The sequence below is a fragment of the Mycteria americana genome, chromosome 10 (genome assembly GCF_035582795.1).
Source record: "Mycteria americana isolate JAX WOST 10 ecotype Jacksonville Zoo and Gardens chromosome 10, USCA_MyAme_1.0, whole genome shotgun sequence".
Lineage (NCBI taxonomy): Eukaryota > Metazoa > Chordata > Aves > Ciconiiformes > Ciconiidae > Mycteria > Mycteria americana.
Window position 1 is genome coordinate 24,910,087 of NC_134374.1, and position 19,682 is coordinate 24,929,768.

The window sequence follows — 19,682 nt, forward strand, 5'->3', positions numbered from 1 at the left end:
AGCTTCATTATGTTGAAAACAATGTAATTATGTTGACTTGTTGTGAAGTAGATTATTTTTATAGTTAATTTCTAACTGCATTTTAATTACTTTATTGTTTGTGGTTATATTCTTTATGAACTCTTGCTTTATTACCTAGCATTTTTTCAGGACCTCAGTAAATTAACCATATAGCTGCTCTTCTCACATTTCTAGAATCAGAATACAGGCCATAAACAGCTTTGGAGTTGGTCCTTTCAGTCATTCCATTAAAGCCAAAACGAAACCACTACCTCCTGACCCTCCTCATCTTGAATGTGTGGTCTTCAGCTACCAGAGCCTTAAACTTAAATGGGGTGAAGGTCCTAGCAGAGCTTTAATTACCAACCCTACACAATTCAACTTGCAGATGGAGGACAGGTTTGGCAGGTAAGATAATCAGCACCTTAAGGATATTGTTGCTTTACAACTTTGTATCCAGTTTTTTAGACATTTTAAGTATTCTCACTTCTGCTTGCACTAGTAAGTCATTTGGGCATCCCACAGTTTGCCCCTTAGTTTGCATTTTTGCATCACATCTTTCAACCAGAAATGCTGATAATAGCTGTGGCACTAGTATTTACTTGTAAACAGTAAATACTATTTACTATTTAAATAGTAATATCTTCCTATGTTGCCAGTTTTTTTATTTTTTGGAAATTCTAAAATGAAGTCCAGTTTGCATATAAGAAACACGGGGTTGACAGCTGTTCTTTAACTTGAAATTACAACGTATCTAGTATATACAAGGGTTATTCTCTTGATTCAAATCAAGAGTTTGGTCGTGTTGTTTCAGTGGTAGCCTGTGTCTGGCTGTAGCTCAGTGCCTAGACAGGTTGAATGAATGCTTTGTGAATGTGAATTAAGACTTCCACCGGTGTGACTGGGGTGTGTTGCTGATTTAATGCACATCATGAGCATAAAATGTTGATGACAATACCAGAGCTCAAGCTGCCTAACATTCGTTGTGCGCGTGTGTAGAGAGCTGGGGCACCCGGAATGTATTGTCACTTTTTTGTACTTAAGTTAGATATGAAAATGTTTCACTTATGATATTGACATATGAATTTGTGATTACTGAATAATACTAATTTTGTATATATTCTGGTTTTTCTTCCAGGTTTGTTACTGTTTATAATGGTCCTTGTCATACATACAAGGTACAGCGACTCAGTGAATCCACTACATACTATTTTAAAATCCAGGCATATAATGATGCTGGAGAGGGGGAGTTTTCCGAAGTTTACGCTTTCACTACAACTAAGTCTCCACCCGCATCTCTTAAAGGTGAGCTTACACTGCGCTAGAAACTTCTGCAAGCCATTTACGTACTAGTCAAATGCTAAAACCTGACTCTCTTCCCAGTCTAGCCTCTTTCCAGGGCCTTTGTGGGACAGAGAACAGAAACTAGCTGTGGTAGGCATGATCTTGGTGTAAGAAGGGCTCTACTGGTGTAGGACCAGCGTGTGCGGTCGTCATCTGCACTGTAGCTCTTCCACCCCGACAGTGAGGATTTCCTCTACCCATTTTCAACTGGAAAGCAATTTTTTCAGGGTTATCTGTCATTCGATATAAGTTACAACAGCATGTTGGGCAAGTAAGAACACAAATAATTCCTCTGATCTTCACTTTCTGATACAAACATTAAAGATTGCCATTAGAGGTCATTCTGAAGATCAGAATGGTGATTACCTGCCAGAAAATTAGTTGACTCGACCATGTTTATAACATGTAATTTCAGCTCTGGAGATGCATGGACATAAATGCTGTTTCCTCTAGTGATTTGACAGCGCTTGCTCATCTGTACAAGCATTAGGCGTCAGAAGCTCATCTTGTCAGCTTGCAAAGACAGACAAGTGTAACCCACAGATACTACAATGATCATTTTTTAAGCTTATGTCATGAAATAGAGCGAGGAAAAGGAAAGAATGAAACAAATCTTAATTGCTTAAAATTATTTGAGTGACAGTTACCTCTAAGAATGACAGTTACCTCTACATCGTTAACAAATATATTGGAAAAAAGTTAAGCTTTTAGATTTACACTGCCCAGTTGCTTGTGTTAGAACTGAAACATTTTCAATGGAAGACGTACAAAAGCAAAGCATACTTTAAGCCAGAGTGAGAAAACTTCCTTGTTGTCACTGAAACTAGTGCCCATTTGCTACCTTAACTGTGAAAATGAGTCACTGTAATAATTGGTGATTTTGGCCATTTTCTTCTGGTTGAAAAAACAAGAACATTTGCAGAGACCATTGTTCTCTTTTTCTAAAATGCCAACAAATCACTTTTTTCTAGCACCCAAAGCAAATCAGCTGGAAGAAAACACTTACGAAATCACATGGGAACCTTTACAGCCGATGAAAGGAGATTCCATTGTTTACATCCTTCAGCTTGCTGCTGGGAGAGAGTTTGATCAGGTACCTTTTATTTAACATAACGAACTTGAGGGTTTTTTACTTTGAGAAATTATTGCAAAAAAGGATGCCTGTATTTGAAGGTTCAGATTCTGTTTGGTGATGCTCGTGGCAGGGATACTTTTCATTTCGGCAAGGGACTTGATTTACAATCCTGATTCCCAAGGTGCTTCATTCAGCGTCTCGGTCAGTTCCTCTCGGTGAGGCTTTAAGTTTGCGATGGGTGAGGACGGCTTCCAGTAAAGGCTCCTGCCGTTCTGCCTCTTCACGGCACCGAAGGTTGCCCCAGGTTAAAGATCACAAAGTCTCAGTTCCCTGTTGACCCTTTGCTTGTACTGCAAATGACTGCGAAGGCGGGCTTGAGACTTATTGGGAGAGTTGGTTGTCTAGAAATGGGTTAACGCTGTTTTAGCCTGTTCTCCCAGCATTTCCCTTGGCTCTTGATTCTCGAGTCTTACGGTCTATGGCATCACTACCTTTGTTAGCCATAGCCAGCACTTGCCCCACTTTAGCAGGGGAGCTATACAGAACAGCTCTTTTCTTCCGCCCTCCCCCCGCCTCAAAATTCAGGTCTGCCAGTGTGGGTGTAGCAGGAAGTTTTGGATTATTCACAAGAAAATAAATCATAGATTCTCTAGAAATAAAAAGCTGAGATTTTATTAAGTTGGCTTGAAGAGAACAACTCAGGCAGTGGCCAGCGCTGCGTGCGCTCGTAAAGCGGAGTGGAAAGTGTTGCGTGCCGTTTGTAAGATGAATCGCATGCGAAGTGGTGTTCTCTCTCCTCTTCTCCTGACTAGGTGTACAAGGGACCAGAGACTTCCTTCCGTCTCACAAGCTTGCAGACAAACTGTGAATATCGGATCAGAGTCTGCGCTGGCCGTCAGTCCCAAGACTCTACTGGATCACAAGAACTGTATGGACCGTATAGTCCCAGTACAGTGTTCTCATCTCAGAAACAAGAGCTGGTTCCACCGTGTGCCGATTTGACGACGGAGTTGGCAGAGACTAAGAAGACATTACGTGAAGAGCGCTTCATCGCTATCGTTCTTCTCTGCGGATTTGCAGTGGTTGCTATTTTATTTGCTGTTGTTATTCAGTACTTTGTGATCAAGTAGACGAGAGCCTATTCAGTACTCAGCTTTTTGTACAGAAGCTATTTCGGGTATTTATGGTTAGTTCTAATTAAAATCCTAGCTGGAAACGTATAGTTACATGCGTTTCCACTTTTGCTGCTGGCTAACAGTGAGGCTGGGTTGGCAGATCCTTTCCAAATACTGAACACAGATTTCTTGTAGAAAGGGTAATCCTGGGTCCTCTGTAATCAGGGTTAGCTGTTAATACAACAGCAAAAAACTGCCTTATCGTGCACACTGGTGCGTGTGCGCGCGCTCTTCCTCTCTCCGAATTCAAAGCGGGGCCCTTTGGCCAGTTTGAGAGAGAAGGCATTGATAGAACAAGTCCTTTTCAAGTACAACTAGAGCAGTGGTAGTCGATCCGCAGTGTTTAATCAGGTGTTGTAGTTTGGTATACAGGAAATACAGCAGCACAAATGCTTAAGCTTAGAGCAGTACTGTATTGCAAAACATTACTAGAGCATACCACATTTAATATACTGTAGAAGGAAAGCAGAATATTGACTTTGACTTAGTGATATTACTACTTTACAGTTATTTTAATGTTTCGGATTCAGTAATAATCATTTCAAGTGTTAAAGTAGAGGGGGGTGCCAGCATTTTTAGAATTTTAATCAAAACGCTAGACAGAACGTTGGCAGGACGTAATGTACATACAGCGAAGGCGTTCGTATGTAACACTGCAGAAAAGGCCCCTTTTGTATTGTACATTTCTGAATGAAATGCTTTCTGCTGTTGGTGAGCAGCTGTTGGCCCAATCCACATTTCACTCTCAGTGCCTGAGAGAAAAGTAATTTCCTGTGCTTCTGATTAAATCTTTGCCGTGTTTTCAGCAAAGCACAGGTATTGTCTTTAAGGAGAAAGAGTGCATTTATGATAAATGTTACACTATTTGGCTCAAACTGAGCAAATGTTTTTGTACTATTATTAACCTAAAAATAAAAAGTTCAAACTGCTTTTGGATGCCCTTCTAACTTAATCTGAATCATCAAATTGTACATGAAAGAACTCTTTTTAGATAACATTTATACAATGTTTTAAATGACTTGCTATCCCAGTGGTAGCAGCTTCACATTCCATTGTTTTCTAGATGGGAATGTTCAGCCTGCTATGAACTTTTCTGAAACTCGTCCTGTTTGTCTGGGGGGTATTTTTGTGGACACTGTGCACTACATACGACTGTTCTTGTTAAATCTGCTTGCGAATACCTAACGACGAGTCTGACAGCTGTCTTCTTTGTATCAACCGTTGTGAAAGCTGCCGCTCGACAGATTTCGAACACGTTTCAGAATGGGTCTTCCCAACAGCATTTGGAATATGCCATAGAAAGGTAGATTTAGCGTATTTTGCAAAGCCTACGGCTACACTTTATATACATCAGAGCAATGCACTTGTACGTGGAATGTTGGATGTGATAGTGCTACAGGCTAAGTACTTCCAGTAATTAATCACTTTAAGGGTCTTTCTCCTATGGCAGTTGATGAATACTGTTGCGTTATAGTTTGAGGCATTGTGTTGTATTTCAGATGTGGAAAACCTAAATTATGACGTAGTATTGCTTAATACTCTTAAAAGTAGATTTATGGTGCAATCTGAAATTAATCTTTTCAAAATGTACTCTTCATTTTGTACTCTATTTATTTTGATTAAAAGTCCTGGAAAATGTATGTTTGAATGTATTGTTCTACTTGTAGCAGAACTTTAAGTTAATCATTTATTATATCATAGAAATCTCTCCCTCCAGTGTTGGAAAGAGTTTTATACAGATATTAGTCTTTAGTTTGCAGAAGAGTTTACAATCTGTCTTTATTTCTCTTCATAGTCTACTTTTAGCAAATAAGACTGCCTACAGCAAATCTCTATTGCCAAAGGGTTATTTCTTTAACTCTTAGAAGGAAGTTTGTAGGGGTTCATTTGGCAATAATATTTCTGATCATTTTAAAAGATAAATTAGGATTGCAGAGTAAATACTAACAAGTCATGACTTCTAAAAAAGTGAAAGTTCTTTTGTAATTGCCACAAAATATTCACGTTTCCAGAAAATATCCAGGAAAGCCTACCGCAATACAGATTTTGCATCCGCTGTTATCCATTCCAGAACGATATACCCTAGCGGCATTAATGTATTAGGTATCTTCAGTCTTCTTGTATTGTAATTTTGAGGTATCTCAAACTTATGTTAAAGCTGCCATGCATTGTATTACTAAATTGTAACTATCAAATAGATAATATATTTAATACAGCCAATAAATAATACAAATGTATTCAAATTTGACTACAGGGTTGTGTGTGTTTATTCTGGATTTGAGTCTTACTCAGGAGCCATCATTTGAGTAGTACGGAATTTAAGGTGAAGAAACCCGTTTAGCCTTGTTACTAAGTGTCATTAAGGGCTGCCTTAAAAAAAAAATCTTTCTGGAAGAAAAGTTGTTTGTGGGAACCGTAGCGCAAGGCTGTGCTCTTCTTTTCCAAGGGCTGTGTCAGTCGGGGGACCAGAGAGTGCGGTTTCTTGAACCCTTTTACGTGAGGTCTTGGGACAGCCCATGAAGGGGTGGGCTGGACTGTGTGTGCCTGTTTCACAAACAAGGGAGATGGGCAGGCGCCTTCCGCTCTTGCTTCCCTCCCCAGCGATCGCCCACGTGTGTAATTTGTCCCTGGTCTGCTCTGATGAGCTCTAAAGGCAAGGATGGTTTCTCGCCATAGAGCTGAGCAGAGATGGGGAAGGACTTTGCAGAAAGCTGGGTATAGTTTGAATAAAGAACAAGATAAAAGATTGAAAATGAGGGAGGCAACTCAAGAGACCTGAGGGGTGAGCAATAAACCAGTCTGTAGGAAGAAGGCAGCATGTTCATAGTCCCACTAAATGAGGAATTTCTTATCGCTTTCCTTTCATGTACCTTACCGATTGTATTTCTTATGCTTATTTGCTGAGAGCAAGCAGCTGGCCTGGCTTTAGCCTCTGCTTTCTCTCTCTTGGCTTCTGTGGGAAGAAAGTAACTTGAATTTTGTTTCACAGGTCTGTGATTAACAAAATGCCTGATTCTCAAAAACAGAGACCAATGCCTTCACAGGAGCTTTGTGGGCAGCTAAGCCTGACAACGTGGCTGGTCAGTTCACTGAAGAGAAGAGCCCAGCCTCTCCTCGTGCCTGCCCCTGTGTGCAGGAATAACGTGAATCGACTCCAACCTTACTAAAATGTTCCAAACCTGCCTCGGGAAACACATAGTAGCCACAAGGACAGCCTTAAAACTTGTTCCAGTCTCCACGTGCACCATCTACCCGTGTTTTAAGCCACAACACTGCTGGCAAAATGCTTGGGTTGTGAGGATTAAGTCAATGCCGAGCAGCTGACATGAAAGAACCGAGTTCCGTACCTTCCAAAGAAACCTTTTCACTCCTGGTCAGGCTCCTGCAGCGCCGAATTCGCTTGTGGTGTAGGATTTTGCTCATCGCTTTCCTGTATTTGTGTGACATGATGTTGTAAAGTATGGGGTTTATAGAAGCCCCGAGGTAGAAGAGAAGCATGGCGATGAGGTTGAAGTACTGCGTGAGGTCATACAGGATGACTTCACTCTGGGCGAAGAGGATGCGGCCGACGTGGAACGGGAGCCAACACAGCACAAAGGCCAAGACTACGATGGCTAAAGAGGAAGAGAGCATGCTTCAGTTGTCTTGAGCAGAGTTTATTCTGCCTCTTTAAACTATTTAAGGACCGAGACGGGAGCTTGCTAAGTTTAACCCAGCGAAGACAAGACCTCCTGCCTTGCTTTTGTGCTGTGGTTACTGGTAATCTCAAGCAACAAGGACTTAAGGTTGCACGCAAAATTAACTGTTTGCAATTAAAATAGGGCTCTCTACACCCATGTCCAGTGGAGATAAAGGAATGGAGTCAGGCTGTGGCAAAGCAGCCTGTACTTAAATTAAGGGCTACTGCTCACCCTGGGCCTGAAAATCTGAGTCGCCATTGGCATCCTGTGATGGGTATCGGAAGGGAAGGACCAGGGACACGGGACGTGGGGGGCCCCTCTGGGTGGAAAAGGGGAGCAAACTGGACCAGGAGGCACTGAGGAAGAGGATGGAAAAGCAGAGCATGCAATAAGTAAGTAAAACCTGGCAGGAAACAGCCAGTGGAGAGCTGTGGTACGTTTTACTGAAGGTATCTCCAGTTGTGGGTGCTGCTGCTTCCCTGCTGAGAAGGGTTTCTGGTGGGGGGGCTTGGGAGGGAGCGATCAGAGCGATGGGGAGGGGACCCAAAGCCTCCTGGTTTCAGTGTCTGCACCGAGGCACAGGTACCAGCTGGCACAGGATGAAGATCACCTTCAAGTAAGCCCAGACAGGTGGGTTGTTGCCATCCTGGACAAAGCCACAGTCACTAAGCTTGCGAAATTTTGCAGGGGAAATGGCTTTAAAACCTTTCCTTGCCACAGCAGGGGAAGTGCCTGGTCTGGTTTCAAGTCACAGAATTTTCTAATTCCTTTAATTTAATCCTACAAGGTCAGAGATGGGGGGGGGAGGACATGAAGAATGTGATCTCAAAACAACCAAAAGCCACGCTGATCTGCTTCCCCGCCGTGCAGTAAGATCCCTAGCCTGAATACCGTGCAGTCGGGGACTCCCCTTCTTACCAGAAAGAGCCAGGAACACAAACTAAGTGTAAACCCATTGATTTTAAATTGGTGTAACCCTGTGTGTTTTGTCCATCCTCTCCATCGTGCCCCGCATGGCCGTACACCCCCTGGGAGTGATGAAAGAGGGCAGCGCTTCAGGTTGGGTTTCTAAAATACTCTTACCCAGCATTTTGACAGTCTGTGTGTGGGACCTTTTCCTGCCCGCAGCCTGGCAGCCCGGCAGCCGCTGCCCGCTCCGCCAGAGCTTTCTGCAGATGAGGCCGTACAGCAGAGTCAAGCAGAACATTGGCAGGAAGAAATAAATGGTGGAGACCCAGGTCATCGTCTCGAGCAGCCCCGTACGGGCCACACGCTCGATGGACCTGCACTCCCGGCTCTCCTGGGGCAGGCTGCCGTTGGGGTGTTCCACCCCGAAGAGGAAGAGGATGGGGCCGGCGCTCAGGAGGGAGCAGCCCCACAGCGCCAGGATGACCCGTTTCACCCGGCACTTGGTGATGGTCGCTTTGGCTTTCAGGGGAAAGCAGATGGCGAAGTACCTCTCCACGCTCACCGTGGTGATGTGCAGGATGGTGCAGTACGTGCACGTTTCGCTCAGGTAAATGAAGAACTTGCAGAGAAAATCCCCAAGTATGTAGGGCTTGTACTTCCAAAGGCGGTAGAGGTCCGAAGGCAGGCCAAGGAAAATCAGCGTGTCTGACAGCGCCATGCTGGACAGGTACATGTTCACCGTCGTCCTCATCTCCTGCGAGCGTCTGAAAATGACTATCGTTATCAAATTCCCGGAAACTCCCAAGAAAAACAGTACAATGCAAATTATAGTCACGGGTACCAAAATATGGATGTCAAACAAAGAAAAAGACTGATCTGCAGAGGAGTCTGTGTCATTTCGGAAATAGCTGTGATTCGAGATGGAGCCCATGTCTGGTTTCAAAGCCGAGGGCAGGGCTGGCTTCGTCTTCCCCTTCGATAGAAACCTGAGTCACGGTAAGAGAGAGGCATGTTCCAAAGCGAGTGTCCAAGCACCAATTGTTTATGCAAGGATTCTTACGTGATCAGTTACAAAGTCAAAATTATGTCCATAACCATTTAGCCGATGACGATAAATACCCAAGTGCCGATTAGTCCATTTTACAAGAAGCTAATTTTACAATTAGCTTCACACATACAGCATTTGCCAGCCACAACCTTTTAAAAACCATATTGACCATTACAAAACGATATTTACCATGCCGATATTTACCCTTAGCTTCGCAGGGGTTGGAAAAGGGCCATTTTTTACATTTTCTTTCAAGTTCTGTGAATCCCACTAAGTGCGTAGAGCCGGGTCGGGCGGCAAGGCTCTGGATCGATCGTGGAGGAGCTGCAAGGAGAGGCAGTCCCCCCAATGAAAGCCGGACGGGAACAGCCTCTCAGACGTGCTCAGCGGTTTGCCAGAACCTTCCAGCACTTGTGAGCGCCACAAGTGGAAATCGTTAGGCTGAGAGGTTTTCTTGAGGCTCCGCCGAGGAGCAGGGAGGCTCGCAGGCGGTCACCGCGGCTGGCAGACACGGGATGCTTCACCTGCAGGATGGCTTTCCTGCCACCGGTGACGACGATGCTGTTGTGCCAGGAGGTCCCCGGGGTGCCGGAGTTCCCTGGCACGCGGCACAATTTCTGAGGAAATTGGCCGGGGCCGCTTGACTTTTTGCAGCTGTTTCCTGTGCTGCCCATTCTGCGGTCATCCATCTTCCTCCCTCCACCTACACACCGCTAATGATGCTGCGCTAAATACGCACTCCCACTCCGCTTTTCTCCTTACCCTGCAAAAAGTGCCTGCAGTTACCAGGTAGGGTAGAACAGTTCTTTGATACTGGAAATGTAATTAGCCCATTTGGGCCAGTTACATAATTTTCCATCATTCTGTGTTTACTTAGGGCCTTTCCCACTTGAGCTCCTCCCTGGCATATGCCGCCGAGTGAGAAATTTCTACTGACAGTGCTTTAATGACATTATTAAGATAGGATGGGAAAGCCTTTATTTGAACATCAGTCTTCAAAATGAGACAGTCTGACACTTAGCCCCGATTTACTTTCCACTTCAGAAAAGATCAGCGATTATGAGCTGGAAAGCGCGGGGGAGGCGAGGGGAAAAGGGGCCAGCGTGAGGAAAATCGCAAGGGAAGGCTCCGGGGAGCTGGAGATTAACTGCAGGCAGCTGGAGGGAGCAGGGACACTCAGCACCGGAGAGGCTGCGTACGCCGCTCGGCTCGACAGCGGGATGTGTCCGGCCGCAGTCCTCGGCAATTCCTCCATAACCCAGGAACTGGGGCACTGGCAGAAGCGAGCGGGGTACCTGCTACAAAACAAACCTCCTCCGTTTTCCTCAGAGCTCTGCTCTTTGCCGTTTTTCTTGTCTGAAGGACGATTCAAAAGCCAGCATTTTGTAGAGCCAAATAGCGTGGGATTTGGGCTTGAAAGGTCAGTGCTGAACACAGTCACTGCATTGTGTTGACGGATCCCGGGTTCTAACGTTAGGGAGGTTGCTGCTGCCGTTTCCAAGAGGCAGAAGCGCTGGCTGTGGTTTGTTTTTTTTTTTTTTTCCAAGACACTTAGGCACCTGAACACCTCAAAAAAAAAGCAAAGCAGTCTGTGTGCCAAGCTGCACCTTAAACACATCTACAAAACCAGTCTAAGAAGAAATCCCCAACACTTAACTCTGCACTGGTGATTTAAACAGCACACCCTGAGCGGAGCTAAGCCCCGGCCGGCGCACACTCGCGTGGGCTGAACAGCGTGCGGCTGTCATCCCTATTTATTTGAGCAGATCGCTCCCAGCTGGGAGACAGTTGCCTTTGATGAATGTCCCCGGTTCAGCAGTGGCAGACGGAGGAGTCAGCGCTCGGCCTGGCCATGCCGTGACCCAGTTTCCTGTTTTCCAACGCTGAAAGAAACCCCAGTGTCTGGGCAGAGATGAAGGGTGACTGCTCTTTCATTCGGCCGACGCGCGGTGCCTCCGCGGCCAGCTGAACGCAGGCATTCACGGCACGGCCGTGCCCCAGAGGACTGGTGGTGGGGAGGAAGCTTTCACGGCCAGGCAGACCGGCTCCAGCTCAGCTGCCCGCTTGGAAGGCATCTGTGGCCTCGGGGACAAATATCTCCCCTGTGGAAACTGGCTCTCCGTGCCTTCCCCTCGCCGCTGGTTTCCAGGCAGAAATGCTGCAAGCAGCCGCAGCTCTTGGTCGTGCTGCTCAGCCTGGAGAGTCACCTCTGCGCAGCAGGGTTGGCAGGGAGGGCGGTGACAGCACGGACAGGAGATCTGGGGGGGCAGCAGGGTCTTTGCCTGCTCTTGGGGGTGAACCCAGAGCCCTTCGGCAGTACGAAGTATCTTTCTTTTTTACTGCATCAAGGATAAACGGCAGTGACAGCAGCCGGCCCAATGATGCCAAGTTTCAGCCTGATCCACAGCCTCCATCCAGTCCACGGTGGAAGAGCTCCCCTCCCCCTCTTCCCTAAAACAGGGGAAAAAAAGTGGGTTTGGGTTTTGTTTGTTGTCTAAGGTCGGTGTCTGGAATTCATCCTCCATTCCCCCCTCGCAGGATGTTTTTGTGTAATATACTGTGACTCATGAAAGTCAAATGACTTGGACTGTAACGCTACAGTGCTTCCAGCCAAAGAGCCTCAGCAGAGGCATTCTGGCCGCCCGCACCTCCAGCCCTGGCACGTGCTGCCGGAATGTTTTGCAACGCGTTGCAGGGGGATGAGAGGGATCACAAGTTAACAGCTGTTTATTTCTTCTTGCTCTCAAAGGAGGTTGACTCCTCTTCCCCGTTACATCCGCCGGTCTAGTGCGGATATCGCATCTTCCTCCAGACCTTGCTTCGTTTGGACCGTCACGGCTAATGACAACGCTACTGCAGCTTCTTCTGGTGTGCTGCTAATCCCCCTGTTTGACAAAATCACAAGAAAACCATTTTTTTTGGTTCTGTTCTGGCCTCAGAAAGAGAGAGAGAAACTTTTGATGAGGCTTGCGTGGAAGGTATGTAGAGATCCTTCGGCTGCTAGGAAAATAAGCTTAAAAAATCCTGCTGCCAATACTCCCATTTTTCTTTAATCTGGGGAATGCTGCCAATTTAAAAAGTGGTTATCAAAGTCCTTAATGAAGTAACATACCCTTCTGCTTCATCACTGGACAACCGGCTGCCGTTAAGACTATTCTGCAGCACGGGGGACAGGGGACAATTCCCCGAAGCCATCAGACTTGGTCTGTGCCCTCGTGTATCACTCTGTCTCCGCAAATATGTTTATTACAAAGAACTTCTGCATGACAGAAATGTAGTTGTTAAAGAGCAGGATAAAAGCCCTCCCTAACCCAATACCGGCCTGACCTGGGGAGGGAGCGCAGGGGCTCACTCCACCCACCGTGAGGCCTGTGCCTCCCCGCCCCGCTTCCCGCCCCGGGAGGGGGGGACACCCGTAGCGGCCGGTGGACACCGACCCCCCCGTTTGTGCCGTGGCTGTTAAAGGCCCCGAGGTCTTTTTGCTTTGGCACAGGCAGCAGGAACAGCACCACCAGCGCCGGACACGCTGCCGCCGGGACGCGGCCTCTCCCCCGCAGCGCTGCCGCGGCCCGGCCCCGGCCAGGCCGCGTCTCCATGGCAACCCCGCCCCAGCCGCCCTCCCGGCCCCCGTAGCCGCGCTCGCGGCACCCCGGTCACGCGACCGGAAGCGGCCGCCCGGGGCGAGCGGAAGCGATGGAGCCGGCGAAGATGGCGTCTCCCAAGAGCGCGCCCAAAGACGCGCAGGTACGGCGGGGGCCGGAGGGGTCGGGGCGGGGCGGGGCGGGGTGGCGGCGGAGCTGAGCGGTGCCTCTCCGCCCTGCAGGTGATGGCGCAGATCCTGAAGGACATGGGCATCACGGAGTACGAGCCGCGCGTCATCAACCAGATGCTGGAGTTCGCCTACAGTGAGCGGCGGCGGGGCCGGGCCGGGGGCTCTGCCGGGGCCGGGCAGCGCGCAGGGAAGCGCCGGGTGGGGAAGGGAAGTGGTGTCTTCAGGCCTGGGGGGTTCCCCCGTCAGTCTTTAAAAATAACCCTGGAGGGAGGAAGCAGGGTGGTCTTTTCCAGTGACAGCTGGGTGGGATCGGGGAGGAAAGAGCTATTTCTTCTAATCCAGCCTCAACGAGAGGTTCTGTTTTTCAAAGGGTACGTGACTACCATACTGGAAGATGCAAAAATTTACTCGAGCCACGCGAAGAAATCCAGTGTCGATGCAGATGACGTGAGGTTGGCGATCCAGTGCCGAACAGACCAGTCCTTCACATCTCCGCCTCCAAGAGATGTAAGTAGAGCTGTAGGGGTAATAACAGACCACGGTAGAAGACTGCAGGTGGGAATGTAACCGTGTCTCTCCAGTTCTTGTTAGATATTGCAAGGCAGAAAAATCAGACGCCGTTGCCGTTGATAAAGCCTTATTCTGGACCCAGGCTCCCGCCTGACAGATACTGCTTGACAGCTCCCAACTACAGGCTCAAGTCCTTGCAGAAGAAGGTGAGGGTTTTGCCCGCGTTGTTTGTCAGGAATGTTCTTGGAATTACGAGTTTTCCGCACCTCTGAAGGATACGTGTGGGCAGATGCTGACCTGTGCGCATCAAAATAGCGTTTGAAACTAGGTCAGTGGTCTATATCTCTAGCAACTTGCAAGAATTCGTACTGTTGGTTAGTTTCAAATGCAAAATGTGTTTAAAAAATGCATCTGTGAATCTTTTTGCATTAAAGCAAGATTGTCGAGTTGAACATCAGGTTGTAAAAGGCAAAAGTAAGGCGTTAGTATAGATATTAAAGGGTGTTTTGTACTTATGCCGTAGTTCTTTCTGCTTTAGAGGGAAGAGAGAAGATTTACTTTGTTTGCTGGAAAACGCCAAGTCACTCGGTGTGGGGGATTTCATATTTATTTCCCCCATTTTAAAGAAAGAATTTTAAAAGTTGAGCTTAAGGTGTTGACATGGGACGTGTCTTGTTGCTAGCTGCAGAGTAGAAGAATAACGGTTGATTAAAATGTCCTAGTTATTCTTTCCAGTAGAAACTAACCTGATTGACCCGAGCGCTGTTTGCCAGATCAGCTGTTTGCCGATCTTCGGCGTTGTGGCACGCCCAGGAGCTCTCCAGCTCGCGCCGGTGCCGTTCACGTTGTGAAGAGTTCGAGGATGTCTGTGTCGGAATACAAATCGTGTATTGTCGCTGTGAAATAGGCTCCCTGTGGTTTTGTAGGGAGAACCGTTTCTCCTTCTTGTGTTAAGAACTTGAATTAATTTCTAATGGGGTGCTAAACTGAATGTTCTCTCTCGACAGGTCTCTTCCTCAGCAGGAAGGATAACAGTCCCTCGCCTGAGCGTTGGTGCTGTGAGCAGCAGGCCCAGCACTCCTACATTAGGTAGGAAACAGCTCAGTTGGGCTTTCCCATCTTGATTTTATGAAGGAAAAAAATACTGAGGAGTAATTTCAAGCATGCTTCAACCACTGAGGACACGTTGGGTGCCACCTGAACTTAGTATCGTTTGATGGCATCGGAAAAATTAAACTCATTTCAAAAAGATTATTGTAATCTTTGATACGTGTTCTGACATTCTGTGTTTTTATTCCTGTATTTGTGGTAACTTCTATATGTGAAGAGACTATTCAAGAAACCTACATAAGTTTGAGGTTTTTTTCCTCAGTGTAAGCGTGACCCTGAACTACAAATAGCACTAAATAAAATCCATTTTTAAATGTTCACAGAATTTATGACTGAGCATATGCACTTACGTATTAGTGTGCGTGTTCGTTGCCTAGAATTGCAGAGGTCTTGAGTACACGTGCAGTTCTGCCTGAAAATCTGCCTCCTGTATATCCTGTGTGTTCCTATGTGCTCCCGCTCCTTTGAAAATAACAGGTTCCACTTGGAAAGCAAACTTTTAACGAGCGCGAGTATATATATATATTTTTTTTAACTTAGCTTTTGACTGAGTCGGTTTGAATTTCAGGTACACCTTCAGCACAAACCGTATCTGTCTCAACAAAAGTTGGCACTCCAGTGTCGCTGACAGGTCAGAGGTTCACCGTGCAGATCCCGTCCTCCCAGGCAGCAGTCAAGTCAGGTAAAAGACAAGCTGCAAAGATCAGCAGCGCTTTTTGGTGTTCTTTTTAGCAGAACGGAAATGAATTTGTAGTAATAATGTGGGAAATTACTTCACCTCTTCTGTTTTTTAATATTGCTGATCTTTTGTGTCTCCTTCCATAAGGCAGGCAGCCTCTCGCTGGTCGTTCCAGGAACTTCCAGTTTCAATTCCTGTTTCTAGCACAGTGCTGTCAGCCGCGACGTACGGCGTCTCGGGCAGATCTCCCTTACACCTTAACTCTCTCTCACTCTTTTGTGCTCACCCCACTGGCATTTTCCTGTCTTTTCTACTTTGCTCTCAGGATTACTCCAGGGTTTTCCGCCCGGAATGTCCTAGTAGCACACTTCTTTATTGGGCTGGAACTTCTGTTTCAGTGTGGGAAAATCAACTGTCATTTTTTTTCAAGCTTTTCATTCGGTGGCTTCTTTTTTTTTTCTCCACAGCCACACCAACTACTCCGACAGTTCAGAATGTTCTAATTAATCCTTCGTTAATTGGACCAAAGAACATTCTTATTACTACAAATATGGTATCATCACAGAATACATCTAACGAATCAAATCCCTTGAAAAGGAAGCATGAAGATGATGACGACTACGATAACTTGTGAAGAGACTGTCCGAGCCCCCTCCCTTCTTCAGTGATTCATATTGAGTCCGATAAGGTTTTTGCCAAGAGTTCTTTGTAAATGGTGTGAGAGCGTGTAAATACTCTGTTAGCCTGTGGTTGGGTGTGGAGTGAGAGAGAGATCGTTGCCTGGGGAAAGAGGAAGAAGCAACTGATCTTTTCCCGTGGCCCGTAATGTCTTTTGAACCGCAGCAGCGATGGTGAGCACTGGTCACTGTTACACAGGAGAACGGTCTTCGCGTCTCTTGTGTCGCCTTATTTCTAATGGACCTGTCAGTCTCTCTGAAGCCTGGTGAGCCAGGGGCTGGTCCTACTGCCCCGTGCCAAGTAAAAATAATTTTTAGAAAACACTGGGTGGTGAGACATAGATACTCATTTCAAATAACATCAAAAACGGAGTCCTGGGCGAGGTGAGATGTCGCTGGGGAATAGCAGCCTTTTTTTTTTTCCCCAAAAAATATATTTGATGCTTCTAGGTTGTGTTAGTTGCATACACCGTTCTCCGTGTGCGGTTCCAGTGGGCGTGAAGATTATCTCTTAACAGTAGAAATGCAGATAAGAGGTAGAGCAGGGGTTTCTGGAGGACACTTACTTAGGCTGACCTCCGGTGTCCATTAATCCGTGGTTTCTGTTGGCCTTGACGCCTACACCAGTACCCACAACTCAAAAGTTAGAGGTAAAATCCCAGCCAAGATTTGTTCTTTATTTATTTCCAAAGAGCTGCACCTCCGTCACTCATAATTTCGTTAAGCTTGTGCTTAGAGGTGTGTTGAATGAAACGTCACTGTCATGGGGCACGCAGCGAAGGGCGCATCGCCTGAGCTCGGCTGCGAGCGCCTGACTTGATGCCTCGGGTACCTGCAGATGCTTCTGTGGTGTAGCCGGATCCCAAGTCTGCTCTGCTAAAAGACTGAATAAATTTAATGTGTTTTTATATCTTAAACAATCGACCAGGTGGTGTGTGGTTTTGAACAATGTCTCTGGGTAAAGCCTTTAGCTCGTACTGCCCTTCCTAATGCATCTTTTCTCAGGCGGAGCTTGACGTGACTTAGGCTGGGAGAGCTCTCGCACAAATGCTGGCTCAGCTGCAAATGCAAAATCGCTGTTTCCCACTAAGGCCCTTAAAAGTTGACAAGTAATTTAATATACCAGCTTTTAAAATGCTACAGAAATGAACGCTACGCTGCTTTCAGGAGTGAAGTGGACCAAGGCCCCCCTCGCTTTGCCCCAGGCTGGCTCCTCCTGCGGGTTCTGAGGCTGCGGTGTCTGTGCTGCTCTTTGTAACCCCTGCGGTATTCTCAGTTTGCCTTTGTTGTTGTTGTTTGAAGAAACGCTGAATAAAACTCGCTTTTCACTGTAGGAAAAGGAAGCGCGTAGGAGCGACTTGTCGGTGTGAAGGTTTATATAAAGATTGAAGAAAAAAAACTATTCTTGGCAGCACGTTGGGCGGGGAAAGCGCGTCGTGGGTGCTGCGGTGGCCCAGGGGGACGTGTCGCGGAGGGTCCCCAGCGCGGTGCCGGCAGCGGAAGAGACAGGGGATCCTGGCCTCAGCCCCCCCGCCTGGAGAGACGGCGTTTCTGCGTGTCCAGGTAGAAGGTTGGTGTTACGCACACATATATCTGTGTGTACATGCATGGCAGGTGGTTTTTATATCTCTAGCTATCTATCTGTATGTGTACACGCACATATATATCTGTATGTGTACACACACACATATATAATTGTATTATACACTCTCAAACTCTCCCAGACAGCTATTCTTTTATATATATATATATGTAGACAGTATATATAGAATATAGTGTGTGTATATAGAGAATATAGAGTAGTTAATTATGCATGCACATGAACACAGCCACCCTTTATATATAATACGTTATACACTGTATATATGAATACATTGTATTAGACACGCACGTGCATGCAGGCACTTATTCTTTTATCTAGATAAACAGTTATACAGTCTCAGACACCCTTTTTATATACGTTTAGCATATACAGCGTACACCATTTGACAACATATATAATGTGTAATATGTAATTTTTTTTGTTATGCAGATCCACACTCTCACAGACACTATTCTTACATATATACTATGCAAATATATATCTGTATAAATAAAACTATACAATATCCTCTCACACCCCCCCACTTTTTAAAATACTGAATATACATATGTGGTTGGACATACATATGCAGGTAGGGTTAGTTTACACACTCTCTAGCTCTCGCTCTCTCTGTCAGCTATTTTACATACGTATATTTATACCCTATAAATGCACACACGGTCTTAGGCACTCTTTCATTTTTATATGTAAGTATAAAATAATAATACATGATATATAACAAAAAATATATATTTTTTATATGCCATATATTATGCATCATGTAGCCTCTTATTTATATTTGATAGATATACATAATTATTATATATTGTTGTGTATTATATATACTTATGTATTAGAACATTGTTTATAATTATAGATTATACATATATATATAAAGCAAAACCCAAACACCACACTGCCTCGCACAGGCTCGTGCTCTTTTATGTGCACATGTATAGCTGCACTCTACAGCCTTACGTACCCTTTTTCCATATCCACTCTCGAACAGGTAACGTACACTGGCAATACCTGCTATAGCTCCCCCACCTCGTGCGTGCGTGCGTGCATATACGCACCCCCGCGCTCTCTGACAGACGCCTGTTCTTCTATCTAGGGTAATACCGAGCAATTATATTTATTATAGTGGCTGTTTAAATATTTATGAGCCACCACACACAGTCACTCTTGCTCTCACGGAGACATCTATTTTTTTTATATACACATAGATTTGTACTCTTGCCACATGTCTCAGCAAACCTTTTTTTATATATATATATATATATACACACACACACACACACACACACACTACATAGCACATAATACATAATATTACTATATGATGTGTAACATAATAATATAATCTAGCATATATAATACATATATAGTGTATCTAAAAAACAGCCCTATGCTTTTACATATATATTTATATTTTTATACTCTATGCACACATAGTCTCAGACACCCTTTCATGGGGGGGGTTATATATAAATTAAAGTATATGTATTAAAAATATATTCAATATATACTATAACATAAAACATGTAATAGAGAACATGTAACACTATCTTACATAATGCGCATATATCATATAGCTTATATATAAACCACATATTTTATATGCATATTTGTGTGTCTATATATTAAAAAAAAAAAACAAACCACAGTTGGACTTGATGATCTTGAGGCTCTTGTCTAACCTAAATGAGTCTGTAGTTATACGTTCTCTATACACACAGCATCAGACAGCCTTTTATCTATCTAAAACATATAACTTCTTATAGTACATATAATCTATAATATACTGTCTGCTGTATATATAAAATATAGACATATATCCACACTCAATGCTCACAAACACCTTTTATATATGTAATAGTCTAATATATGTATAAATAAATTTAGTCTCACACACACAGTGACACATATTCTTATATACATATGCTCAACAAAGCCGCACGCACACACACAGCGTGTCTCTGTCACACAGCCATATATACATATATTTAAAAAAAAGCAAGTTATATATATGATATTTAATATATAATGGGGGCCTGTTGCCCCCAGGGCAGCTCATCAGTGGCTGCTGAGCTCCTGGCTGCACCAACATGAAGATGCCCC

At 45.3% G+C, this 19,682-nt stretch overlaps 3 protein-coding genes across 5 annotated transcripts in view; 2 read left to right on the forward strand and 1 right to left on the reverse strand.

The window, feature by feature from the left end:
* LOC142415304 (fibronectin type-III domain-containing protein 3a-like) overlaps nucleotides 1-5,835 on the forward strand; it is a 50,636-nt gene extending 44,801 nt beyond the window's left edge. For all 3 annotated transcript variants that reach the window (XM_075513469.1, XM_075513470.1, XM_075513471.1), the window contains 4 exons: nucleotides 196-408; nucleotides 1,139-1,305; nucleotides 2,316-2,437; nucleotides 3,232-5,835. In XM_075513469.1, coding sequence (XP_075369584.1) covers nucleotides 196-408; nucleotides 1,139-1,305; nucleotides 2,316-2,437; nucleotides 3,232-3,549 — 820 coding nt within the window. In that variant the 3' untranslated portion in view covers nucleotides 3,550-5,835. The remainder of the gene's footprint in view (nucleotides 1-195; nucleotides 409-1,138; nucleotides 1,306-2,315; nucleotides 2,438-3,231) is intronic.
* A 56-nt stretch (nucleotides 5,836-5,891) lies between these two features.
* Nucleotides 5,892-11,605, reverse strand: LOC142415138 (growth hormone secretagogue receptor type 1-like). Its single transcript, XM_075513164.1, has 2 exons — nucleotides 8,358-11,605; nucleotides 5,892-7,208 (listed from the first exon to the last, which is right to left on the reverse strand). Exons 1-2 carry the CDS (start codon nucleotides 9,112-9,114, stop codon nucleotides 6,901-6,903), a joined length of 1,065 nt encoding a protein of 354 aa, XP_075369279.1. The 5' UTR covers nucleotides 9,115-11,605; the 3' UTR covers nucleotides 5,892-6,900.
* Nucleotides 11,606-12,825: 1,220 nt separating this feature from the next.
* Nucleotides 12,826-17,332, forward strand: TAF9B (TATA-box binding protein associated factor 9b). Its single transcript, XM_075513163.1, has 7 exons — nucleotides 12,826-12,975; nucleotides 13,055-13,136; nucleotides 13,374-13,510; nucleotides 13,585-13,719; nucleotides 14,521-14,602; nucleotides 15,192-15,305; nucleotides 15,770-17,332. The coding sequence occupies exons 1-7, from the start codon at nucleotides 12,925-12,927 to the stop codon at nucleotides 15,934-15,936; spliced, it is 768 nt and encodes a 255-aa protein (XP_075369278.1). The 5' UTR covers nucleotides 12,826-12,924; the 3' UTR covers nucleotides 15,937-17,332.
* The last annotated feature ends 2,350 nt before the right edge of the window (nucleotides 17,333-19,682 follow it).

Coding starts and splice junctions, on each gene's coding strand:
- LOC142415138 (XM_075513164.1), bottom strand. CDS start 9,114: ATGGGCTCCATCTCGAATCACAGCTATTTCCGAAATGACACAGACTCC. Junction 7,209..8,357: donor ACAGACTGTCAAAATGCTGG/GTAAGAGTATTT, acceptor CTTCCTCTTTAG/CCATCGTAGTCTTGGCCTTT.
- TAF9B (XM_075513163.1), top strand. CDS start 12,925: ATGGAGCCGGCGAAGATGGCGTCTCCCAAGAGCGCGCCCAAAGACGCG. Junction 13,511..13,584: donor CATCTCCGCCTCCAAGAGAT/GTAAGTAGAGCT, acceptor GTGTCTCTCCAG/TTCTTGTTAGATATTGCAAG. Junction 13,720..14,520: donor TCAAGTCCTTGCAGAAGAAG/GTGAGGGTTTTG, acceptor CTCTCTCGACAG/GTCTCTTCCTCAGCAGGAAG.